Consider the following 27,236-nt stretch of genomic DNA (forward strand, 5'->3'; position numbering starts at 1 on the left):
CTTTGATCATTAGTTCAAAGCTCACAAACTTCTCTATCACTTCCTCGGGAGACATTAACTTGTATCTAGGCTCCCCACGAATCAATTGAACTTGAGTAGGGTTACGAAAAACAAGGGATCTTAGAATAACCTTGACCATTTCATGGTCATCCCATTTTGTGCTCCCGAGGTTGCGCACTTGATTGACCAAGGTCTTGAGCCGGTTGTACATCGCTTGTGGCTCCTCTCCTTGGTTGAGGACGAATCGACCGAGCTCCCCCTCGATCGTCTACCGCTTGGTGATCTTGGTCACCTCATCTCCTTCGTGCGCGGTTTTAGGACGTCCCAAATCTTCTTAGCGCTTTTTAACCCTTGCACTTTATTATACTCCTCTTGACATAGAGAGGCAAGGAGTATAGTAGTGGCTTGAGAGTTAAAGTGTCGTATTTGGGCGACCTCGTCCGAGTCGTAGCCCTCGTCCCCCATGGTAGGTACCTGCGCTCCAAACTCAACAATGTCCCATATGCTTGCGTGGAGTGAGGTTAGGCGATGCCTCATTTTATCACTCGACATACAATAATCCTCACCATCAAAATATGGTGGTTTGCCTAATGGAACCGAAAGTAAAGGAGCACGCTTAGAAATATGGGGATAATGAAGTGGCATCTTACTATACTTCTTGCGCTCATGGCGCTTAGAAGTGACGGACGCCGCGTCGGAGCCGGATGTGGAGGGCGACGAAGAATCGGTCTCGTAGTAGACCACTTTCTTCATCTTCTTCTTCTTGTCGCTACTCCGAAGCGACTTGACGCGGGGAGGGGATTCAGCCTTGCCTTTGGCGCCAGACTCCCTTGATAGAGCCTTCCTGTGGCTTATGGCCTTCTCGCCGGTTTCCATATCCCTCTTGGCGGATGCTCCCGACATCACTTCGAGTTGTTAGACTCTAATGAAGTACCGGGTTCTGATACCAATTGAAAGTCGCCTAGAGGGAGGAGGGGGTGAATAGGCGGAATCTGAAAATTATAAACTTAAGCACATACTACAAGTCGGGGTTAGCGTTAGAAATGAATTCGAGTCCGAAAGAGAGGGAAAACAAATCATCCAAGAAATAAAGCGGATGAACACAATGATTTGTTTTACCGAGGTTCGGTTCTAAAGAACCTAGTCCCCGTTGAGGTGGTCACAAAGACCGGGTCTCTTTCAACCCTTTCCCTCTCTCAAACGGTCACTTAGACCCAGTGAGCCTTTTCCTTAATCTCCCGGGTCACTTAGACCCCGCAAGGACCACCACACACTTAGGTGTCTCTTGCTTCGATTACAAATCACTCGAGAAAATAAATGAGAAAGGAAGAAGGCAATCCAAGAGGCAAGAGCTCAAAAGAACACAAAATCTCTCTCTCACAAGTCACTAAGTCCTTGAGTTGAATTTGGGACTTGGAGAGGCTTTGATCTTTTGAATTGTGACTAGAGGTGAATGCTAGAGCCCTTGTATTGAATGTGATGCTCAGAAATCTTGGATGCTTTAAGTGGTGGTGGTTGGGGGATATTTATAGCCCTCAACCACCATATAGCTGTTGGGGATGGCTGCTATCGATGGGCGCACCAGACACTGTCTGGTGCGCATGTCACCCAACCGTTAGGGTTCAAGAGCTTCTGACCGTTGGAGGCTTTGTCCTCTAGTGGCACTGGACAGTCCAGTGTCGCACCAGACATGCACTGTGCAGTGTCTGGTGCGCCTCTGACGGGCGGCTCTGCTCTGGCGCGCACTATTGCGCGCTGTTCATCTGAATCTTCAGCTTTTGCAGGCGACCATTGCGCGAATTAGTTGTTGCTCCGTTGGTGCACCGGACAGTCCGGTGGCACACTGGATAGTCCGGTGAATTATAGCGGAGCGCGCCTTGAGAAACCCGAGAGTGGGGAGTTGGACGCTGTACGGTCCTGGTGCACCGGACAGTCCGGTGCGCCAGACCAGGGCACTCTTGGTTTCTTTGCTCCTTTGTTTTTGAACCCTTTCTTCAATCTTTTATTGGTTTGTGTTGAACCTTTATGCACCTATAGAACATGTATTCTAGAGCAAACTAGTTAGTCCAATTATTTGTGTTGGGCATTCAACCACCAAAATTATTTATAGGAAAAGGTTAATCCCTATTTCCCTTTCACTTCCCCAGCACAATAGTCCCTGTCGCTATGACAACCAAAGTAGAGGTAGAAAGCTAGTGGGAGACAGGCAGGCATGATAAGGAAGCCGAGCGCGCGGTGGTGATAAAGTAACCGACACCGAGGTTGGAGAGTGAGGAGAGGAGGGGTCACAGAAGGTCGCGGGGCTTGCGGCCACGGACGACGCGACAGGGCGATGGACGACGGCGAGGACGACTCGCAACGCCATGGCTAGCAAGGGTTTCATCAGAGGGGAAACATGTGGAGGAGATGGCGGCAATAGGGGTTGGTGAGTACCTCTACCATCAGGGGCGGTGTCTCCCGACCCAGCGTAGATCGCGGCGTAGAAGCTGTCAGGGTAGTTGAGTTCGGAGCTCGCCATGGACGGTGCCATGCCCTACATCTCTGCCCAAATCTCGCCCGCGCACCGATCAACTAGCGCGAGACGATGGGTAGAGTTTACTCCTCCGAACCTCAAGTCTTCTTCCTCACGCCGAGATCTGGAGGAAGGGAGGGAGACGGGGAGCCGACGCTAGCCTTGTCCCTTCGTGGGCGACACTCTAAATGCTCCTCGCTGAGGTGGCTGAGGGATGGGTGGTGATAGGAGAGGGAAGGGGTGGAGAGGTCTCGATGAGGGAGGGAAGGGGTGACACATAGATTCACATCGTGAGGAGGGGGCAGAGACGACGACACCGATGATGGGGGTTGGGTGCGGGCGTGCGGCGCTGAGGCCAAGGAGCACAGAGGCGACGACGGATGCGGCGGGCGCGGGGGAATAGCGAGTGGGGGCGGGGGCACATCTGGACAGGGGCAAGCGTGGCTGTGAACGACTAGTAGTAGTGTTAATACTTGCTCCATCTAAAATATATGATGTTTTTAACTTTTAGATATTGTTTGACAGTTCTACTTATTTAAAACTTTTACATAAATGTTATTTTTTATAACTTATTTATTTTACTACCAGAGATATTTTAATAATAATTTGTTTATTTCAATATTTGTACTAAAATTGAATAAGATAAATCATCAAATATGCTTTCTAAAAGTAAAAATGTCAGGTGAAGGGAACTTTTTCCCAAAACAAAATTCCACACGAGGCTGTGAGCCAGCCAAGGCGCTCATCGACTCCAGCCAGCCGCCCAAAAATCCAGGCGCAAATCACAACCTCGCATCCTCTTCTGTCCCGTCTCCAGCTCTTCGTTCGTTCCCCTCTCGCCGCCCGTCTCCCCCGCGGTCGAGGAGCCGCCAATAGCAAGGAGAGGGTTTCCTCCTCCCTCCACGGCTCCACCGAGCTCCCCGATCCCTCCGCCCCAAATCCCACACACCCGGTTGGCCACCGCCTCGCCATGGATTTGGATCTGTGGATCTCCAAGGTCAAGGAGGGTCAGCACCTCGCCGAGCACGAGCTTCAGTCCCTCTGCGAATATGTGAGCTCCCCACCCCTTCACTCGCTCGTTCCGCCCCTTAGGGTTTTTGTTACGTCGTTGCACACTAGGGCGGCGGCATGCGAGCGCACAGCTTGCGCGGCTGTCGTGCTAGGGTTCTTGGTGGGCGGAGTTAGATGGTGGTGTCTCTGTGTAACCACGGTCTGCTTTACTGGTTTTCCAGGTGAAGGAGATCCTCATCGAAGAGTCGAACGTGCAACCAGTGAACAGCCCCGTGACGGTTTGCGGTGATATCCATGGGCAGTTCCATGACCTAATGAAGCTCTTCGCGACGGGTGGCCACGTCCCAGAGACGAACTATATTTTCATGGTGCGGCCTTTTCCTTTGTCGCTTTTTCATGGAAGCCGTGGTTGTTGGAAGGTTTGACATGACTACATTTTTCTCAATCAACTATGGTTCATTCGCAGGGTGATTTTGTGGACCGTGGCTTCAATAGTCTAGAGGTTTTCACCATCCTATTGCTACTAAAAGCGAGGTATGTAGTCCATTTCTCGTTTGGCATACTCAGCTGTTTACTTGATTGCTGCAATGTACTCAGGGTTTGATGCATAATATTTTTTTTAGTATAACACAACCTTGTTGTTTTATGAAAGATGAATGGCTGCAGCTACATAATTAACCATTATAGCTTATGTAAATAGAATTAGTCTAATGGCTTGTTGTCAGGGCCTAAGGAGGCCCACGGAGGGGCTGCGACAGCAGCAGTCATGGGCCCTCCAAGGGGGATTAGATAAGGAAGGTTATCAGTTAGTAGTTGTTGAGAGTTTTTAGGAGAGTTTTAAGAAGATAAGAATCTCTAGCTAGATAGGGGCGGCCAGCTGGCCTATTTATGTAATCAAGGGATGAGAAATAAAGTAGGAAGAATTAGAAGGGAGAAACCCTCCTTGCTCGGCCGTGGGCAGAAGCCCCTGACCGACGTTCCTGTCCATCGATACCCCTCTCCAATCCCTCACCGATCTAGCGACCATAACACTTGTATTGATTGATTGCCAATTGACTAGTCATATTCTTTCGTGTCTTGTTGACTCACCTTTTCACATTATCTTTCCTGAATTATTGGTTGCTCATTGCTCTACGTATCAAATTATCTCTTAGCTTATCATGCAGTTAAAATTATGCTGTTTTGATTTCTGAGAAATGCTGATGATATCCTGGAGTTGATCCGAATAGGTTTAACCATGGTTGCCACTGTGCACCCAACATATGTGATAGCTGAATGGGTTTACTGTGTTTGAACTTAGAAACAGACATTTCGTCCATCTTTAGGCAGCATGAACTGCAAGCGTGGATAGAAACATCCATTCTCATACATTTTCCCAATGAATGAGATAGCTTTGATTCTCATAATTCTCATCATTACTTCAGTTCCCATCTAGAATTTATCCGAGAACTGTCACCATCTATGGCTAAATCTTGCTGCTGAATGTTTTGATTGCTGTTAGGTATCCTGCACACATCACCCTTCTGCGTGGAAATCATGAAAGTAGGCAGTTGACACAGGTATGTTCTTGTATGTGAAAAACTGATATTTCTATACAGTTCATAGATTTTATTTATTTATGCCAGTTCGGTTGCAACTAAATCCCTGAGTGGCTGAGTCCAATATATGTTGCCATGATTATTGTGTTCTGCTCTTTACTTGTGAGCTCAAAAGGTGTTGTACTCATCTGGTTACCCTCCACTGTGCCCTCTTAAAGCACTTTTGGCCATCTGTGGGAAGTAATATTTAATTTTTGGTAGAATGAAACAAAATCAGTACCTGTTGATTTTATTCCAGGAAAAACAGTGCTCTTACTGATACTGTATATGTGATATAATCTTGGCTTTGTGATGCACATCAGAAATGTGAATCTAGGAATGCAAGTTACACATATATGATTATTGAAGTCATGCTTCTCAAGATAACATTATTTTGTAATTGGCCTGCGTGTCATGCTTAGGTTTTCTTTAGCCAGTGCCTGTTAAGTTACCTGTCAACATGGCTATTTTTTTGTGTTCTTCCTCTTGTTATGACTTCATATGGCTATATCTTTTAGCTCTCAATTTACATCGTGTAGGGATGAAAGTGGGTATCCGAATTGTTAGGATACATTTATTATTTTAAAATAGATATGTATGAAATTTGATGTTGTTCTTTTCTTATGTTATCAAGCACATTATTAAAAATAAGAACAAAATTTTGTATGAATTGTTTTATGCACTATTTGCTCCCTACAACCATAGTTGTTAAGGCGGTAAGGCGAGGTAAGGCGAGCGCAAGGTTCTTATGGCGTCGCCTAGGCGTCGCCTAGGCGACGCCTAGGCGTCCGGGCGCCTCTAGTTGCTAGGCGTCGGTCTCGCCGCGCCATGACTGCGTATGGCGTCGCCACGGAGCGCCTAGGCGTCGCCATGGCGTCCAGTTCCGCCACGAACGCCGCGGACGCGGGAGTTTTTGAGGGCCGCTGGCCGCTGCTTCCCGCGCGTTACAGTTTTAGGGTTTGCAGCAGCCGCCTCTCTTCTCTTCCATCCTGAGCGCCGCCTCTGCTGTCTGCTCCAGTGCGCCGCGCCGCCGCTCCTCCATCTAGCGCCGCTGCTCCTCCAGTGCGTCGCGCCGCCTCTGCTCCAGTTTGCCGCGCCGCCTCTGCTCCAGTGCGCCGCGCGGCCTCTGCTCCAGCCTCCAGTGCCGCCGCGCCGCCTGCTCCAGTGCGCAGCGCCGCCTGGCGCCTGCTCCATCTAGCGCCGCCTCTCCTCTGTTGAGTGCTGCTGCTCGCCTGCTCTCCCTCTGTATTCCTCTGCTATTCCTCTGCTCTTCCTCTGCTCTTCCTCTGCTCTTCCTCATCTCCTATAGTCCTATTTTGTATGCAGCAAGCCAGCAAGAGTGCACCACTGCAAGTCTGCAACAACACACTGCCACCCTCATCAATCAATGGCTAGCCCAGCTTCAGTGAACAATGCCAACTATGATCCAAAGACAGACAAAGCAAGGAAGGCTAGCTCAAATGATCCAGGTTGGAAGTATGGTTATTGGGCAAATTTGGCAAATAGAGATCAAGTGACATGCACCCTTTGTGACACCATAGTTTCTGGAGGGATAAAAAGGCTAAAGCAGCATCTAGCAGGTGGCTATGGAGATACAAAGATGTGTTCAAAGACCACTACTGCAATTAGAAAGGAGATGAGGGATTACTTGGAATCCAAAAGAAGGAAAAGAGCTATTTTCCTAGATGATAATGAGCAGCAAGAGGAGGAAGAGGATGTAATGGTGGTGGATGCAGCAGCTGAATCTGTTCAAGTTCAACAAGATGAACCTATAGAATCCCAAGGCTCTAAGGTACAACCAAGTTCAGGGACTGCAGCCAAACACAGGCGTGCAACCTATCTGTACAAGGATACAACATCAATCAAGACCAAGGCAAATCAAGCAAGCAAGCAAAAGTCAATTGTGGAGATGCTTCGGAAATCACCTGAAGATGTAGTTGATGAAAGGCGTAAAGGGTGTTCTCAACCCACAATTGCATCCAAGATGAAGTCCAAAGAGGAGAAGAATTATGTTGATATGCAATGGGCTTTGTGGTTTTATGAATGCGGTGTGCCATTTAATGCAGCAGCAGCAAGACAATTTCAGGTTGCAGTTGAGGCAACTGCCCAGTTTGGTTCAGGCTATAAGCCTCCATCTCCATATCAACTTGGGCAGCCATTGCTTAAGGATGCTGTGAAATTGACAAGTACTATGAGGGAGGAACACGAGAGGGCATGGAAGCATTATGGTTGCACGCTTATGTCAGATGGATGGTCTGATAGGAGGGGCAGACATTTGATCAACTTCCTTGTGAATAGTCCAGAGGGGACATACTTCTTAGAGTCTGTGGATGCATCAAGTGAAGTTCACGATGCATTTATGCTAGCTGATTTATTAGGGAAGAAAATTGAAGAGATTGGGAAAGAAAAAGTGGTTCAGGTTATCACTGATAATGGGGCTAACTACAAGGCAGCAGGTAGGATACTTATGGAGAGGTTTCCTTCACTTTTTTGGAGCCCATGCGCTGCACATTGCTTAGATCTTATGCTAGAAGACATAGGAAACTTGAAGGAATTTAAGAAGCCCATTGTACGTGCAAGACGTGTTAGGCGTGCGGCCCCCCTTTTCACCTATTAAGGCGAGGCGACACCTTACTAATATATAAAAAATAGGCAACAAAACATAATATATAGGAATATAGTCTCAAATATAGGAGCCTCAAACAATAATATATAGGAGCCTCACCAGGAAGCAGGGGAAGGGGGCGGCCGCCGGTGAACTCAGCTGAGAGCCGGCGCCGAGGTCGCCTGGAACCCTGGACTGAAGCCATCCTTTCTCTGGTATGTGAATAGCGCAGAGGAACAATAGTGATTGGGGAGTGAAAAAGGCTACAAACCCTAAGGTGTCTGTATGGCGACGCCTTACCTTCATATAAGGTTCTAGGGCGACGCCCTAAAACACTAAGGCGACACCTTAGGCTAAATATTAAGGCGACCTGGACGCCTTGAGCCTGCGCCTCGCCTTAGCGCTTAGGCGACGCTAAGGCGACGCCTTGACAACTATGCCTACAACAAAAAAGGGGAAAAAGTATCCGGATCCGAATTCTATATTTATCATTTGAGAAGATATATGATAAGTTTGAGGTTTACCTTTTATGAATCTTTATAAGCTCAATGCTAAAAACAAGAATATGAATTTGCATAGCAGATTCTATATCCTATTCATTCGCAATAAAAAAGACCAAAAAATTGATATCCGAATAAGTATCCGTTTTCATCCCTAATTGCATGCTTGTATCTATACTGTACCACAAATGGCTGAAAACACTTGACATGGTTTAGCTTATCATGCAGGCATGCTAACAATACTGTGACTTATCTTTAGGTGTATGGTTTCTATGATGAGTGTCAGAGAAAGTATGGCAACGCCAATGCATGGAGGTACTGCACTGATGTTTTTGATTACCTTACGCTATCAGCAATCATTAATGGCCAAGTAAGTTCCTTTATGGAAAAAATTACATGTTCTTATGTCATGTTATTTTGGCAAATCATACTTAAATTATATGACGAATTCAGGTCCTCTGTGTTCATGGTGGTCTTTCTCCTGATGTACGCACTATTGACCAGGTCTGCGACTTCTCTTCTGTATATTTCTTATAACCATCAATGACCACATTTGTTTATGATCCCTTAAGTATGACCCTTCCATTTTATGGGATATTGAGTTTGTGTCTTGTAGGTTTGCCGTAACTAGGTGAATACAAAACTAGAAATATTTTTCACCTGGAATATAAAGGATATGCATAACCTTAAGAACAGCTATTTGAAAACTTCAATTTTTATCAGTGATATAAATAAAATGCTTCAGTGGATATATGTTGGAAATTTGGAACTTATAAATAATAAACAGCAGAAGGGCTATTTATTATGTTATTTTCTGTGTTTTTTTATTTTTCTGTTCGTATTTTCAGCTGCTTGTGCTAACTGTGCTTTTTGGTCATGTTTCTGATAGAATTTCCTTTGGTAGTAAGAATGCTTATCATCAATGAACTAGCATTGCTGACTCATTATATGAAGAATATTAGGCACATGATTCTGGGATTGATTTGGTCCTTAGCATTTCTGACTCATTTCGTGAAGAATAGTGAGTGCATGATTATGTGGATGATTCTTATTTTGACTTAATGTTTCAATGAGATTGAAGCTTTGATTATCTTTTCACCAGATACGAACGATTGATCGCAATTGTGAAATTCCCCATGAAGGCCCTTTCTGCGATCTTATGTGGAGTGACCCTGAGGAGATAGAGACATGGGCTGTTAGTCCCCGTGGAGCAGGTTGGCTGTTTGGATCGCGAGTAACAGCAGAGGTGAGTATACAATCTATAATTTCATTTATTATCCTTGATTGTTTTTATTTGCTACTTGTGAATGTCACCTTTTGCTATGCAGTTCAACTTTGTTAATGGTATCGAGCTAGTTTGCCGGGCTCACCAGCTGGTCCAGGAAGGCTTAAAGTACATGTTCCAGGAGAAGGGCCTTGTAACTGTGAGTTCTCGTTCACATATAGATTGACACCCAGATATTGTGTAGTATTCTACTATAGTAGTATACATTTGTATTTCAGTGTGACCATATTGAATTGTTATGATGCCCATATTAACGTATCTTTTGTTCTCCAGGTGTGGTCTGCACCCAATTATTGCTACAGATGTGGCAATGTAGCTTCTATATTAAGCTTCGATGAGAAGATGGTATGTTAGTTCTTTTGTCTTCAAGGATGTGCTTGAAGCATTTCACACACGTGGTTACTTTTGAGTCAATTTATACAATAAGTTTATCTCAATCCTTAGTAGGTTTTAGTGTGCATTTGTACAAGCAACTTTTGTACTGATAAATGTTTCTGATGTGCAACCCACTGTTTTAAAGGCGTCGCCTAGGCGTCCAGGCGGTGGTCCAACGCTTAGGTGCCTTGCTCGCCTACCTCGCCTAGGCGTTCAGGCGTCAGTCCAACGCTTTGTCTCGCCATACCGCTTTAAAAACCATGGTGCCACCAAAAGATATATTATGCAACCAGTGTTTCGGGCTATTTTTGGATATTTATCTTAGTCTAGATTTTACACAAGTTAATGCTCTGTACAGCTAAATGGAGTCACCAGCTGCTCTCTTTTGCCATATTACATGAAGTTTGTGTTGGACATTTTCCATATACTTCCGTTCCAATTATAAGTCATTTTGGCTGTTCTAGGTACATGACTTTTGCTATGTCTAGATACATAGCAAAGCGACAACTATGTACAAAAAAAAATCAAAACGACCTATAATTTGAATTGGGGGATGCAGAGGTTGGACCTGAAACAAGGAATGCAGTTATGCAGGGAGAGGGTTTCAGTTTGACTGTCCATGGAAATAAATGAATTGATGTCTTAAGCGCATCAACCATACTTGGGGCTTGTTCAGTTAATCCCCAAACCGAGGGGATTGAGGGTGATTAAATCCCCTACAAGGACAAGTCAAAACCCCCTCAATCCCTTCCAGCCCTCTTGAATTGGAGATTTAGTAGTTAATCAACATTATGCCTATTGTGTATTTGCTGACGTGTAGAACAGTAGAAGTTGCCTTGAAAAGTGAAATAAATTCAGTTTTTTCGGTAACTTGAGACCTCTAATTCTTTTTGCGTGGTTATCTCCGGTTGCTCGCCAAACATGGCCTGCACCTTTTCCATGATTGCAAGGGGCCAACAAGTTTTTATTCCAACTGCTTTCTGAAGTTGCCTAGAAGTGTTTCATGAGATATATGACCGATGCTGATTTACAATATGTTTTAATCTGTTAACAGGAAAGAGATGTCAAGTTCTTCACAGAGACAGAGGAAAACAACCAGATGCGAGGCCCAAGGACTGCAGTCCCATATTTCCTCTGACTTCAATTGTACATTTTAGAAGTCAACATTTAAATCTGTAAGGGCTAAAGATCAGTCAGATGTGTTTATTATTGTAGGTTCAGATCATAGTGCAATCTTATGCATTTGATTTCTCTTTTTCTTTTAACCACATGTACAATAGACCATCCGGAGTCTCATGCTCCTGTATTCGTTCAGTGACACTGTCAAAGTTTTGTTGCCGATTTAGTTCGCGTGCTATCCATTTTGTACCGCGCTTTTGTTATGCAGCAGATGAGTCACGCATGGTATGTCATTTATCTCATTTGAGATTGCTCATTCACGTGGCAGGATACTTTCTTGTACGCAGCTCCTGGCATATATTCATTTCGTTGGATGTCATCAGGTATATGTTCTGTAAACTAAGCTTGATTCTGCACGATGGACACTGTTACTGAGTTACTCGCAGTTCTTTACCATGTGAGGCGCATCTAACATGTGACATGTCCACATACGGGTCTTAAGGGACATGTATAATGAATGTCCAAGAAGATAAGTAGATAACACCATAACATTCGTTGATAGAAAAGTTGTTTCCTCCCGTGTAAGGCGCCTTGTTCGGTTAATCCTGTTACTTATGGATTGGACGGGATTGGAAAAAATTGTGAAGAAATTTGACTTGCTTGGGTTTTAAACCCACCCAATCTCACTCAATCCACATGGATTGAGAGCTAACTGAACAAGCCCTAAATGGGTCTGTGATCGATGTTGGTTGTTCGCATAGCGAAGCCTAGCTCTGACTGAGAACACGCAACATCTTATGTTAGATTGTCTAACATCTTATGTTTGGTTGTTTAACATCTGAAGAAAGGAACACGAACAAGAACGAACTGGTATGGGAATAGGGTGCGTGATCGATGCCATGATGGGTAATTTTTCTAGCAAATTTAAGTTGTGAAGCATCTTTTGAGGAGCCCCATCAAAAGACAATGGTACATCTGGTCTCTAGATCCAGCGCTTTGGTGAATCCAAATTTTATGGATTTAAAGCGACTAAATTTACTTTAGAGTAGAGCTATTTTCGATAAATCTAGACAGTGTTATTCTGGATACCCTTCAGCTACTTAGAGATGCTTCGGAATTACATACGAGTGTCCAGAAAAGCAACATGTACCCTATTAGATGTGGAGACCAAGAATTTGTGCTACAAAATATGTTGCCTTGTGAGGTGGATGTTTTCCCTTGACATTATATGGGCATACCGCTTGCTAATTAAAAGCTCTCTAAAGACCATGTTCAACCCACCATTGATAAGATTGCAAACCAACTCTTTGATGGAAGACCGAGTTATTAACTAAAGCTGGTCAGAAAGTGCATGTCCAATATGTTCCCATAGGGATAGTCATTTACTTAGCCATGTCTGTGAATCTTCCGGCTTGGGCTCTTAATGCTATTATTGAGATTCGTCGAGGTTTTCTTTAGAGAGACCGAAGAGATGCAAAAGGTGGACACTGTCATGTGGCATGGAGAAATGTATGTAGGCATCTTGAGTTGGGTGGTCTAAGCATTTCCAGCATAAAAGAGTTTGCTTGGTCACTTATAATGCAGCGGCTATGGCTGGCTAAAACTGAACCAAATCACCCATGGACCTCTCTATCTATCCATGTACCTAAGAAAGTGAAAGATTTCTTCTTAATGGTTTTGCAAACTGAGCTTGGTAATGGTGCTACAAATGCTTTTCTGGTCCAACTATGGCTGTTGGGACACAATTGCAACAATGATAGACGCCCCTTCTAATCAGAGTTGGATTTCTGATATTGAGGGGCTCTATCTGTCAAAGTTATCGGTGAGTACTTCATCTCGTGGGATTTAATTGACTCGGTTCAGCTAAGACATTAAGTTGAAGACAAACATTTTTCAGTTCAGCCAATGAAAAGTTTTCATCAAAGGAAACTTATATGAGTTTCTTTATTGGATCTATCGAGCCTTTCCATCGAATAAAGGAAAATTTAGGCTCCACCAAAAACTAAGTTTTTTATGTGGCTGACCACACACAAGAGGGTTTAGACAGTTGATAGGCTGCAAAAAAGATAGATGTACCATCCAGAGAGATGTCCATTATGTGATCAGGACCAAGAAACTTTAAACCATATGCTGATTGGATGTGTTTTTGCTCGAGAATTTTGATTCAAGTTACTTCTTCAAGTGAACCTTTAGCATTTGTCCCCCTCCCCAATCTAATGTTGGTGCTTTCTGGAGTGGTGGAGAGAGTTGAGCACCCAGCTCTCTAGAATCGCCAGGGATGGTCTCATTTCTCTCGTCATTATGGGAGTTTGGACCTTATGGAAGTATGACAATGTCTGTGTTTTTTTATAATAAGGAGACTCAATATTGCTGATGCTATTAGAATAGTTAGGTTGGAGATTGATCTATGGGAGATGTCTAGCGCAAAGAAGCTGTTATTGCTCACCGCCCCATTCTAGGGGTGTGTTTGGTTTAACTTTTAGCTTTGACTTTTGCCCCCCTAAAAGCCAAAAGCCAACCAAAGGGCTGGATCCAGGAAGCAGCTTTTTCTAAAAGCCGACTTTCTTGTAGTGCAAATCTGAAAGCACCTCTGGACCTGCTTTTAGTGGCTTTTCGGATGGAACTATGAAAACATATATCGAAGGATTTTTAACGACTTTTAGTGGTTTCTACCAAACGGTTTTTAGCTTTTTAACAACTTACAGCCTACAGCAGCTTTTTCCACAGCTCACAGCCCACAGCAACTTTTTTCACAGCCACAGCCCAACCAAACAGACCCTAGGCCTCCCAGCTGTGCCGCTACTTTGTGGTAGTTGTTTTTTTTATTTTTTATTTTGATAGGATAAAAGGACGTCATAAACTCACGCCACACCGCACACAAACTTGCACGACGGCGAAGGAGAAGACCGACTAGCGGCATGTATTCTTGCGATGAGACGAACCATTGACCCGGCGTGTGAATTGTGCGGCGTGTGAATTGTGTTCGGTCCGCGGGCGTCTCGGATGTCCTGACTGCTGGGAGAGAGAGAGAAAGTCGATTTGGTTCGGGAATCGGGGAGACTGGGAGAAGGCATTGCCTCCATAGCTGGTCTACTCCCTCAGCCGTCCGACCGTCCCGCCGCCCCGCCCGCCCACCCGAACGAATCCTGGACCGCACGCGACGCGATACGCCCCGGAGGTTGGCAGCCCGATAGCGATGGCGTTTGCACTTGCACCATCCTTCTTGTTCGTTATTACTACTACTGGATCTGCTTTTGTGTTTGGACGGCGCTCGCTCGTTTAAACAGCGCTTTGACAGGCCCCTGTGGTTGTGTCAGCGTGCTTGCTCGGCTCGACGTGGGCTGCTCTGCTCATGCGGGGCCTGCGCTCCCGTGCTGGCGCCCTGCTGCGCATACGCGCCAGTCGGCAGGTCAGGTCAAACAATGGACTGCTATAAAAGCAGTGGAGCCTCTGGGGCCTGCGGGCATCTTTCGGCAGTCTGCTGTTCTCGCCCTTTTTTTTTCCAATTCGCATGGCTTTTCGGCTATTATTATTATAGTTCCATATGGATTAAAGAAGATTAGTATAAATTGAGAGAGATTTTTGCCTTAAACTCCCTCAATTCCCTTTAATCTATATAGATTGAGGTTGAAACCAACATTCCTAAGTAGGGGAGGCTGGCCGCTGGGTGACTCGCCCCCACTTCATTTATTAAATACATCGCCAGTGGTCTGTCGTTTAATAATGGATTGAAAAACCCCTTAAATGCACGCATGTTTTTCTTTACTGGCGAGAATCGAATGAATCAACGATAAGTACGTTACGTTGACCAGCAACGGATTCATACTTCACCAGACTTCACTCTACTTCTAAGAGAAAATTATAATAAAAGGTTATAAGTTGGCTAAATACTGAGCTAGAGGATAGAAAGGAGAAGTGGGCTAAATATCATTAGGACATGTACAACATTAAGATAGTGGTTCATTTTTTCAATTACAAAATACACTTAAGAGACTGCATGATACAATCTTAAGACACTAGATCATAAATATAGTTAAGAGACAATATGTCTGGTCTTGTGCAGAGACGAACTCTCAGCGAATAGTGGTCTCTTATATTTTTTTTCAATTAGTCCTAAAAAAACTCTCAAGATACCCCATGTTAAATGGTTTGTCCATGCCCTTATGAGGCTACAAGATCCTTATAACCAGCTGCCAGCTGTATTATTAAATTTGCGCTAAGCCGTATCAGATTTCAGTCAACGTATTAAGCTGTATCAGTGTTAAGTGGAAAATAATCCTGTTGTTTGGCACAATGATTAAAGGTAAAAGTGATAATGCAGCTGTTGGTGTGCGATTGAGGAGCGAGTCTGTGAGTGTACACTAGGAAAATAACACTAGAACAATGCAGTCGACACCTGCCACCTGGTAGGATCGGCGTGACGAAACCATTTTGGTTTCGCCAAAACCAGTTCCTGGATTAGAGCAAAACAAAGCCGAGAAGGAGCAAATGAGCGAGGAGAGACCGCCGAAACAGCGGCATACCCATCCTCCTACTTGGCAGATGCTCTCCACCTCTAGATATGGTTTACAACTTACAACAAAATCGGCAAATCGCAGAGGAGAGGGGGAAAGAAAAAGAGCAGAAGACGACGGTGACAAAAAGAAAAATGTCAGTAACTGACTAAACTGGCGCTACCTCCGCCCCCGATCCGACGCCGGCGGCGAGGCAGTCCGGCCGACACGCGGCGAGGGCCGCGTCCCCTCCCGCCCCATTGCGCGCCCGCGGGCGCCGCCCTGCAGGAACTCCCCGGCCTCGGCGTCCGAGAACGACGAGGACCCACCCGGCGCGAGCCGCCGCCGGGGCCGCCGCCGCCGCGGCCTCCACGTGCCGCAGCACCGGCGCGCGACGCGGAGCGGGGCGCGCGCCACGCAGCAGAGCACGGTCACGGGGAGGCAGGCGCACAGCACGCAGCACGCCGCCGCGCACTCCGCCACCGCCGCGCCGCTCCCGGTGGCGTCCTCGGGGGGCGCTGCCGGGGACACGCCGGGCCCACGCGGGCCGCCTCCGCCGCCTCCCTGCCGCTTCTTCGTCTTGGCATCGCTGCGCTCCTTTTTGCTGCGCGCCGCCGCCGCCGGCTCGGAGTCCATGCCCTCGTCCACTTGCGTTGCGTTGCGTTGCGTTCCTACCTTGCCTTGCTTTCGCTTCCGGTGCGGGCGATTCGCGTAGGACAGGCGTGGGGGTGGTCGTGGCCTCGTGGCTCCTGGCGTGGGAAGGAGGTAGGGGGAGGCCGGTGCCGGGAGGGGACTAGGGACGCTGCTGTCTTGTGCTGTCTGATGTCTGTTGCTTTTCGCATATTTTTTTTACATTCGGTAGGGAGGCATCTTCGTGCGTCCGGCTCCGGCGCGGATGTACTTTAATCTTCTTTTTTAAAATCTCTGAGCCGATACAAAATCTGATTCTCTTTTTTTTTCTCTCGTTGGGATACTATTTTTTTCTCCGTCTAAAACAAAATACATAATAAAATTTCGGTTCGAATTTTGGCTAGTTATTCGCCAGAATCTGGCCTTGTGGTTTACTAGCCGAAAGCTCGTCTGAGAAGTGAGACCGCACGACCGCGAAAGCATTCGCACTCTGAGGAACCTCGTTCCGTGCTAATTATAGCCGTTCGGCAAAACAAAAACAAAAAACAAAGGAGGCGCTAACGGCAGAAGCATTTTTTAATAGCAGATGGATGGGCTGGATGGCTTGCCGTTGCACCCAACAGTTGGGCGTCGGTTCGTGCAACGCAGCTGGTATTTTATCGGGTCAAAACGTGGTCGCCTCTCAGATGGAAGTACACAGCGGATGGTAGGGGTGAAAACGGGTAGGGTACCCGAAACGGGTACCGGATACGGATACTCATTCGGGACCATTTTTCGGATACGGATACAGGTATTTTTATATTCGGGACGGATACGGGTAATACCCGGATAGTACAGCTTCGGATTCGGGTCGGATACGGAACGAGTACTACCCGGTAAATACCCGGATATTCGGGTCGGATACGGGTACCCGGAATTCGGGTACCCGTTTTTTCTTTTTCTGCATAATAATATAGTTATAAAATCATAACTTTTACATATGAAATCGGATGAAGATAAAGTTTATATGAAAATTGTAGAGCTCGAAGAGATCTATAACTTTGTAGTACAACACATTTTTGTTTAAACATATATTTAGGCCAAAATCATTGAAATAATGTCTAAATTTATATCAAAATAATAGACTTTAACATGAAAATGTGGGGACTTAAGATTATCTCCATGTGGGAACTTAGAATTATCTTTTTATAAACTATTTATTAATATTGGTAACTTATTCGCAATTTCCGGTCGACACTACAATATTTTTATGAATTTAATTGTATTTTGATGATTTTCTACAACAAGAAATTAATAATACACCAAATAGCCTAAAAAATTCATCAATTTTTACTGGGACACAACATATATCTACATATAGTTCTAAAAAAACATTTGGATTATAAAATCCACAAGATGTTGGTGTTTCTTCCATTCCACTCCCACTTATTGCGTGAGTTACACTTGAAATCATTTTATGTATCGACGTTTCAACATAATTAATATTTCATTTATCATTTTCATGTGGCGACTTGAGGTTTTATTTGAATAGAATGAGACCATAAAATTCACAGGATGTCAACGTTTTTTCTATTTTATTTCCACTTATTGCGTGAGTTACACGTGAAATCACTCTAAGTATCCAAGTTTTAACATAATCAATACTTCACTTTACCATTTTTATGTGGGAACTTGAGATTATATTCTATTAAATGTTTATTAGTATTAATTTACTTGCAATTTCGTGATCGAACAAGAATATTTTATGATAACCAATTAATGAATTATCCGACAAGTATCCGATATCCGATCAAATAATATCCGTATCCGTCACTTATCCGCCCGGATAAATATCCGGTCCCTGTATCCGTATCCGTCCCGTTTCTAACTATCCGTATCCGATCCCGAATCCGTTTTAAATACATTAGGGTAGGATATAGGATGAGCTACTATCCGTCCGTATTCGCCCGTTTTCACCCCTAGCGGATGGTATTCAATTCAATTCATTTCTTTCGATTGGATCCAATTATTTGTGGGAGTGCGCTCGCGGGACCGGCCGGGCCGCCGGGGAGTACACGGGTGCATCAAATAAGCGGGGCCCGCACGAGGGTCCGTTTCGCCGTCGAATCCACCATGATGGGCGATGGCGATGGCGATGTTGCTGGCTGCCAGGCGCTTCTCGCTATGGGCAGTATCACTACCACTACCACAGGGTATATACCTTCAGCTGAGCTCTTTGATCGTACAGTGCAAGTAAAAGTTTGGCCACTTGGCCTTGCTCCTTTGGATGAGGATCAAGACTTGGCCCCGCTTTGGTCGTCCACAGAAAAGCGGAGAGCAAGGTAGGTCTGCTGCTGCTGCTTCTCTGATCCTCGTAGAAAAAAAGCAGACAAATAGGGTCGCTTCGCGGCGTTAGGCTATCCACACTCATACAACTCTAAATTTCTACCCTAAAAGGAATATTCTGTCCTTATCAGCAAAATTCTTTACTCTATACTAAAATTCTCCGCAGTCATATCTACTCCATATCTCAACTCTATACCAACTACCACATATTATATCATTTCTTTTCAAATACCAACTCACGTCTACAGTGGCCCTGCGATCCGAGCCACAGCGGGACCAACGATCCGCTGCCACCGTGGATGTGAGAGAGAAGATGGAGTCCAAACGCCAAGTCTCTAGGAATAGAGTTCGAAGGTGCGTCGGGCTTGATGCAGTTTAGGATAGAGTTCACCACTGCAGCTGTTTTCGAACTCCAAAATGCCACCAAGGCGGTAGAGTTCAGCGTGGAGTTCGTCAGTGCGGATAGCCTTACTTGATTAGATTCTTCACGAGAAAGCCTAGTAAATAAAAACCACTTCCCAGCCTATAAATAAGATTTGAGAATAATAATAATAAAAAAAACACTTGGCTCTGTTCCTTTTCCTCGTCTTTGGATCAAGACTTGGCCCTATTCAACTTCCGCTATAATCACTTCCCACCTATTTTTGTATGGAAATCACTCCACCAGAGAGAAAAAGAGCTAGAGGTAACAATCGATGCACAGAGCGCTTTAGCAAATGGATCATAGCCATAGACATACGGTATCAAGATTCACACAAACGTCGACAAGATGCAACCTGATAGTCGCCTAAAGGGGGGTGAATAGGGCGAAACTGAAATTCTCAAATATAATCACAACTACAAGCCGGGTTAGCGTTAGAAATATAATCGAGTCCGCGAGAGAGGGCGCAAAACAAATCGCAAGCGAATAATGAAGTGAGACACACGGATTTGTTTTACCGAGGTTCGGTTCTCTCAAACCTACTCCCCGTTGAGGAGGCCACAAAGGCCGGGTCTCTTTCAACCCTTCCCTCTCTCAAACGGTCCCTTGGACCGAGTGAGCTTCTCTTCTCAAATCACTTGGGAATCAAACTTCCCGCAAGGGCCACCACACGATTGGTGCCTCTTGCCTCAATTACAAGTGAGTGTTTGATCACAAGAAAGAATGCGAAAGAAAAGAAGCGATCCAAGCGCAAGAGCTCAAATGAACGCTACAAATCTCTCTAATCACTAATGCTTTGTGTGGAGTTGGGAGAGGATTTGATCTCTTTTGGTGTGCTTTGCAATGAATGCTAGCTCTTGTATAGTGGTTGGAAGCTGGAAAACTTGGATGCAATGAATGGTGGGGTGGTTGGGGTATTTATAGCCCCAACAACCAAAAGTGGCCGTTGGGAGGCTGTCTGTTCGATGGCGCACCGGACAGTCCGGTGCACACCGGACAGTCCGGTGTCCCCGCCACGTCATTACTGTCGTTGGATTCTGACCGTTGGAGCTTCTGATTTGTGGGCCCGCCTGGATGTCCGGTGCACACCGGACATGTACTGTTCACTGTCCGGTGCGCCGGCATGGGCGACTCTGACTTCTGCGCGCGCTGCGCGCGCATTAAATGTCGTCGCAGGTAGCCGTTGCTCCGAGGATGCACCGGACAGTCCGGTGTACACCGGACAGTCCGATGAATTTTAGCGGAGCAGCTGAAGTGAAAACCCGAGGCAGGCGAGTTCTGGAGGCCACCCTTCCTTGGAGCACCGGACATGTCCGGTGTACACCGGACAGTCCGGTGAATTATAGCGGAGTTGCCTCTGGAAATTCCCGAAGGTGGCGAGTTTGTGTTGAAGTCCTCTGGTGCACCGGACATGTCCGGTGGTGCACCGGACACTGTCCGGTGTACACCGGACACTGTCCGGTGTACACCGGACAGTCCGGTGCCTCCAGACCAGAGGTGCCTTCGTTGCCTTTAGCTCTCTATTTGAACCCAACTTTGGTCCTCTTAATTGGCTTGATGTGAACCTTTGACACCTGTATAACTTATTAACTAGAGCAAACTGGTTAGTCCAAAGATTTGTGTTGGGCAATTCAACAACCAAAATTATATCGGAACTAGGTGTAAGCCTAATTCCCTTTCAATCTCCCCCTTTTTGGTGATTGATGCCAACACAAACCAAAGCAAATATAGAATTGCATAATTGAACTAGTTTGTATGATGTAAGTGCAAAGGTTGCTTGGAATTGAGCCAATATAAGTACTTACGAGATATGTATGGAATGTTTCTTCTTCTTTAACATTTTGGACCACACTTGCACCACATGTTTTGTTTTTGCAAAAATCTTTTGTAAATCTTTTCAAAGTTCTTTTGCAAATAGTCAAGGGTAAATGAATAGGAGTTTGCAAAGCATTTTTAAATTTTGAAATTTTCTCCCCCTGTTTCAAATGCTTTTCCTTTGACTAAACAAAACTCCCCCTAAATGAAATCATCCTCTTAGTGTTCAAGAGAGTTTTGATGATTGAAATACTATTTTCTCCCCCTTTTTAACTCAAAAAGATACCAATTGAAAAATACTCTTGGAAAACACTAATTTTTTTTTTTGGAAATGGGTTGTGGTGCGGTCCTTTTGCTTTGGGCTCATACTTTCTCCCCCTTTGGCATGAATCGCCAAAAACGGAATTATTAGAGCCCTCGAAGTATTTTCTCCTCCTTTGGTCATAAGATAAATGAATGAAGAGTATACCAAAGTTGGAGAGATGCTCGGAGTGACGGCGAAGGAAGAGTAGTGGAGTGGAGTGGAAGCCTTTGTCTTCGCCGAAGACTTCAATTCCCTTTTAATATACCTATGACTTGGTTTGAAACACTCTTGAAAACACATTAGTCATAGCATATACAAAAGAGACATGATCAAAGGTATATTTATGAGCCATGTTAGCAAAAGAAATTCCTAGAATCAAGAATATTGAGCTCATGCCTAAGTTTGGTAAAAGTTTGTTCGTCAAGAGGCTTGGTAAAGATATCGGCTAATTGATTTTTAGTATTAATGTATGCAATCTCGATATCTCCCTTTTGTTGGTGATCCCTAAGAAAATGATACCGAATGGCTATGTGCTTAGTGCGGCTATGCTCGACGGGATTGTCGGCCATTTTAATTGCACTCTCATTATCACACAGCAAAGGGACTTTGGTTAATTTGTAACCGTAGTCCCGCAGGGTTTGCCTCATCCAAAGCAATTGAGCGCAACAATGACCTGCGGCAATATACTCGGCTTCGGCGGTTGAAAGAGCGACCGAATTTTGCTTCTTTGAAGCCCAAGACACCAAGGATCTTCCCAAGAACTGGCAAGTCCCCGATGTGCTCTTTCTATTAATCTTACACCCTGCCCAATCGGCATCCGAATAACCAATCAAATCAAATGTGGATCCCCGAGGGTACCAAAGCCCAAACTTAGGTGTATAAGCCAAATATCTCAAGATTCGTTTTACGGCCGTAAGGTGTGATTCCTTAGGGTCGGCTTGGAATCTTGCACACATGCAAACGGAAAGCATAATGTCCGGTCGAGATGCACATAAATAAAGCAATGAACCAATCATCGACCGGTATACCTTTTGATCCACGGACTTACCTCCCGTGTCGAGGTCGAGATGCCCATTGGTTCCCATGGGAGTCTTGATGGGCTTGGCATCCTTCATCCCAAACTTGTTTAGAATGTCTTGAGTGTACTTCGTTTGGCTAATGAAGGTGCCCTCTTGGAGTTGTTTTACTTGGAATCCTAAGAAATACTTCAACTCCCCCATCATAGACATCTCAAATTTCTGTGTCATAATCCTACTAAACTCTTCACATGTAGGCTCGTTAGTAGACCCAAATATAATATCATCAACATAAATTTGGCATACAAACAAGTCATTTTCAAGAGTTTTAGTAAAGAGTGTAGGATCGGCTTTTCCGACTTTGAAGCCATTAGCAATAAGGAAATCTCTAAGGCATTCATACCATGCTCTTGGGGCTTGCTTGAGCCCATAAAGTGCCTTAGAGAGCTTATAGACATGGTTAGGATACTCACTGTTTTCAAAGCCGGGAGGTTGCTCAACATAGACCTCTTCCTTGATTGGTCCATTGAGGAAGGCACTTTTCACGTCCATTTGATAAAGCTTAAAGCCATGGTAAGTAGAATAGGCTAATAATATGCGAATTGACTCAAGCCTAGCTACGGGTGCATAGGTTTCACCGAAATCCAAACCTTCGACTTGGGAGTATCCCTTGGCCACAAGTCGAGCTTTGTTCCTTGTCACCACACCATGCTCATCTTGCTTGTTGCGGAAGACCCATTTGGTTCCTACAACATTTTGGTTAGGACGTGGAACTAAATGCCATACCTCATTTCTAGTGAAGTTGTTGAGCTCCTCTTGCATTGCCACCACCCAATCCAAATCTTGTAGTGCTTCCTCTACCCTGTGTGGCTCAATAGAGGAAACAAACGAGTAATGTTCACAAAAATGTGCAATACGAGATCTAGTAGTTACCCCCTTATGAATGTCGCCGAGGATGGTGTCAACGGGGTGATCTCGTTGGATTGCTTAGTGGACTCTTGGGTGTGGTGGCCTTTTCTCTTCATCCTCCTTGTCTTGATCATTTGCATCTCCCCCTTGATCATTGCCGTCATCTTGAGGTGGCTCATTTGCTTGATCTTCTACTTCATCAACTTGAGCTTCATCATCATTTTGAGTCGGTGGAGATGCTAGCGTGGAGGAGGATGGTTGATCTTGTGCATGTGGAGGCTCTTCGGACTCCTTAGGACACACATCCCCAATGGACATGTTCCTTAGCGCTATGCATGGAGTCTGTTCTTCACCTATCTCATCAAGATCAACTTGCTCTACTTGAGAGTCGTTAGTCTCGTCAAACACAACGTCACAAGAAACTTCAACAAGTCCTGAGGACTTGTTAAAGACTCTATATGCCCTTGTGTTTGAGTCATATCCTAGTAAAAAGCCTTCTACCGTTTTAGGAGCAAATTTAGATTTTCTGCCTCTTTTAACAAGTATAAAACATTTGCTACCAAAAACTCTAAAATATGAAATATTTGGCTTTTTACCGGTTAGGAGTTCATAGGATGTCTTCTTGAGGATTCAGTGTAGATACAACCGGTTGATGGCGTAGCAAGCGGTGTTGACCGCCTCGGCCCAAAACCGATCCGAAGTCTTGTATTCATCAAGCATGGTTCTTGCCATGTCCAATAGAGTTCGATTCTTCCTCTCCACTACACCATTTTGTTGTGGGGTGTAGGGAGAAGAGAACTCATGCTTGATGCCCTCCTCCTCAAGGAAGCCTTCAATTTGAGAGTTCTTGAACTCCGTCCCGTTGTCGCTTCTAATTTTCTTGATCCTTAAGTCGAACTCATTTTGAGCCCGTCTCAAGAATCCCTTTAAGGTCTCTTGGGTATGAGATTTTTCCTGCAAAAAGAACACCCAAGTGAAGCGAGAATAATCATCCACAATAACTAGACAGTACTTACTCCTGCCGATGCTTATGTAAGCGATCGGGCCGAATAGGTCCATGTGTAGGAGCTCCAATGGCCTGTCACTAGTCATGATGTTCTTGTGTGGATGATGAGCACCAACTTGCTTCCCTGCTTGGCATGCGCTACAAATCCTGTCTTTCTCAAAATGAACATTTGTTAATCCTAAAATGTGTTCTCCCTTTAGAAGCTTATGAAGATTCTTCATCCCAACATGGGCTAGTCGGCGGTGCCAGAGCCAACCCATGTTAGTTTTAGCAATTAAGCAAGTGTCGAGTTCAGCTCTATCAAAATCTACCAAGTATAGCTGACCCTCTAACACTCCCTTAAATGCTATTGAATCATCACTTCTTCTAAAGACAGTGACACCTACATCAGTGAATAGACAGTTGTAGCCCATTTGACATAATTGGGATACGGAAAGCAAATTGTAATCTAATGAATCAACAAGAAAAACATTTGAAATGGAATGGTCAAGAGATATAGCAATTTTACCAAGACCTTTGACCAAACCTTGATTTCCGTCCCCGAATGTGATAGCTCGTTGGAGATCTTGGTTTTTCTCATATGAGGAGAACATCCTTTTCTCCCCTGTCATGTGGTTCGTGCATCCGCTGTCGAGTATCCAACTTGAGCCCCCGGATGCATAAACCTACAAAACAATTTTAGTTCTTGACTTTAGGTACCCAAACGGTTTTGGGTCCTTTGGCATTAGACACAAGAACTTTGGGTACCCAAACACAAGTCTTTGACCCCTTGTGTTTGCCCCCAACAAATTTGGCAACTACCTTGCCGGATTTGCTAGTAAGCACATAAGAAGCATCAAAAGTTTTAAATGAAATAGCATGATCATTTGATGCATTAGGAGTTTTCTTTCTAGGCAACTTGGCATGGGTTGGTTGCCTAGAGCTAGATGTCTCACCCTTATACATAAAAGCATGGTTAGGGCCAGAGTGAGACTTCCTATAATGAGTTCTCCTAATTTTGTTCTCAGGATAGCCGGCAGGGTACAAAATGTAACCCTCGTTATCCTGAGGCATGGGAGCCTTGCCCTTAACAAAGTTGGATAAGTTCTTTGGAGGGGCATTAAGTTTGACATTGTCTTCCCTTTGGAAGCCAATGCCATCCTTGATGCCAGGGCGTCTCCCATTATAGAGCATACTTCTAGCAAATTTAAACTTTTCATTTTCTAAGTTATGCTCGGCAATTTTTGCATCTAATATTGCTATATGATCATTTTGTTGTTTAATTAAAGTCATGTGATCATGAATAGCATCAATATCAACATCTCTACATCTAGTGCAAATAGAAGTGTGCTCAACGGTAGATGTAGAGGGTTTGCAAGATTTTAATTCTACAACCTTAGCATGCAACATATCATTCTTAGTTCTAAGGTTGGAAATAGTAGTATTGCAAACATCAAAATCTTTAGCCTTAGCAATCAAATTTTCATTTTCTACTCTAAGGCTAGCAAGAGAATCATTTAATTCCTTAATCTTAGCAAGCAAATCATCATTATCATTTCTAAGATTGGGAATTGAAGCAACACAAACATGAGAATCAATCTTAGTAATTAATCTAGCATTTTCATTTCTAAGGTTGTCTATAGTCTCATGGCAAGTGCTTAGCTCACTAGACAGTTTTTCATATTTTTCAACTTGTTGAGCATAAGCATTTTTAACCTTAACATGCGTTTTGTTTTCCTTGATTAGGAAATCCTCTTGGGAGTCCAAGAGATCATCCTTCTCATGGATGGCACTAATTAATTCATTTAATTTTTCCTTTTGTTGCATGTTAAGATCGGCAAAAAGGGTACGCAAATTATTCTCCTCATCACTAGCATTATCATCACTAGAGGATTCATATTTAGTGGAGGATTTAGATTTAACCTTCTTCTTTTTGCCGTCCTTTGCCATGAGGCATTTGTGGCCGACGTTGGGGAAGAGGAGCCCTTTGGTGACGGCGATGTTGGCGGCGTCCTCGTCGGAGGAGAAGTTGGTGGAGTTCTCGTCCGAGTCCCATTCCCGGCAAACATGGGCATCGCCGCCCTTCTTCTTGTAGTACCTCTTCTTTTCTCTCCTCTTTCCCTTCTTGTCGTCACCCCTGTCACTGTCACTAGATATAGGACATTTTGCAATGAAATGACCGGGCTTACCACACTTGTAGCAAACCTTCTTGGAACGGGATTTGTAATCCTTCCCCTTCCGTTGCTTGAGGATTTGGCGAAAGCTTTTGATGATTAAAGCCATCTCCTCATTGTCGAGCTTGGAGGCGTCAATTGGTTGTCTACTCGATGTAGACTCCTCCTTCTTCTCCTCCGTCGCCTTGAATGCCACCGGTTGTGCTTCGGGCGTGGAGGATTCATCAAGCTCGTTGATCTTCTTTGAGCCCTTGATCATACATTCAAAGCTCACAAAATTCCCGATAACTTCCTCGGGGGTCATTTGAGTATATCTAGGATTACCACGAATTAATTGAACTTGAGTGGGGTTAAGGAAAATGAGTGATCTAAGAATAACCTTAACCACCTCGTGGTCATCCCACTTCTTGCTCCCGAGGTTGCGCACTTGGTTCACCAAAGTGAAAGGGAATTAGGCTTACACCTAGTTCCTAAATAATTTTGGTGGTTGAATTGCCCAACACAAATAATTGGACTAACTAGTTTGCCCAAGTGTGTAGATTATACAGGTGTAAATGGTTCACCCTCAGCCAATAAAAAGACCAAGTCTTGGATTCAATAAAGGAGCAAAGGGGCAACCGAAGGCACCCCTGGTCTGGCGCACCGGACTGTCCGGTGTGCCACCGGACAGTGAACAGTACCTGTCCGGTGCACCAGGGGACTCTGATTCAAACTTGCTACCTTCGGGAATTTCTGAGGCGACTCGGCTATAATTCACCGGACTGTCCGGTGTACACCGGACAGTGTCCGGTGCGCCAAGGGAGGTCGGCCTCAGGAACTCGCCAGCTTCGGGAAACGCCAACGGCTCGTCCGCTATAATTCACCGGACTGTCCGGTGTGCACCGGACTGTCCGGTGTGCCAGCGGAGCAACGGCTCCCTGCGGTGCCAACGGCTCCCTGCGGTGCATTTAATGCGCGCGCAGCGCGCGCAGACGTCAGGCACGCCCATACCGGTGCACTGGACATCAAACAGTACATGTCCGGTGTGCACCGGACACCCAGGAGGGCCCACAAGTCAGAAGCTCCAAACGGCTAGAATCCAACGGCAGTGATGACGTGGCAGGGGCACCGGACTGTCCGGTGTGCACCGGACTGTCCGGTGCGACATCGAACAGACAGGTTCCCAACGGCCACATTTGGT

The 27,236-nt window shown here is 45.1% G+C and overlaps 2 protein-coding genes across 2 annotated transcripts; one reads left to right on the top strand and one right to left on the bottom strand.

Annotated features, from left to right (window-relative positions):
- The first annotated feature begins 3,276 nt into the window (after positions 1–3,276).
- LOC100382798 (Serine/threonine-protein phosphatase) lies at positions 3,277–11,299 on the top strand. Its single transcript, NM_001175500.1, has 10 exons — positions 3,277–3,563; positions 3,745–3,891; positions 3,990–4,057; positions 5,025–5,082; positions 8,465–8,575; positions 8,659–8,709; positions 9,308–9,451; positions 9,534–9,629; positions 9,764–9,835; positions 10,920–11,299. The coding sequence occupies exons 1-10, from the start codon at positions 3,483–3,485 to the stop codon at positions 11,001–11,003; spliced, it is 912 nt and encodes a 303-aa protein (NP_001168971.1). The 5' UTR covers positions 3,277–3,482; the 3' UTR covers positions 11,004–11,299.
- A 4,168-nt stretch (positions 11,300–15,467) lies between these two features.
- LOC100275237 (uncharacterized) lies at positions 15,468–16,353 on the bottom strand. The gene is given in 1 exon segment (NM_001149372.1): positions 15,468–16,353. A coding segment is annotated over 1 exon segment (456 nt). The 5' UTR covers positions 16,114–16,353; the 3' UTR covers positions 15,468–15,657.
- Positions 16,354–27,236: the final 10,883 nt, after the last annotated feature.

Source organism: Zea mays, chromosome 8, assembly GCF_902167145.1.
Source record: "Zea mays cultivar B73 chromosome 8, Zm-B73-REFERENCE-NAM-5.0, whole genome shotgun sequence".
In the NCBI taxonomy this organism is placed as follows: Eukaryota; Viridiplantae; Streptophyta; class Magnoliopsida; order Poales; family Poaceae; genus Zea; species Zea mays.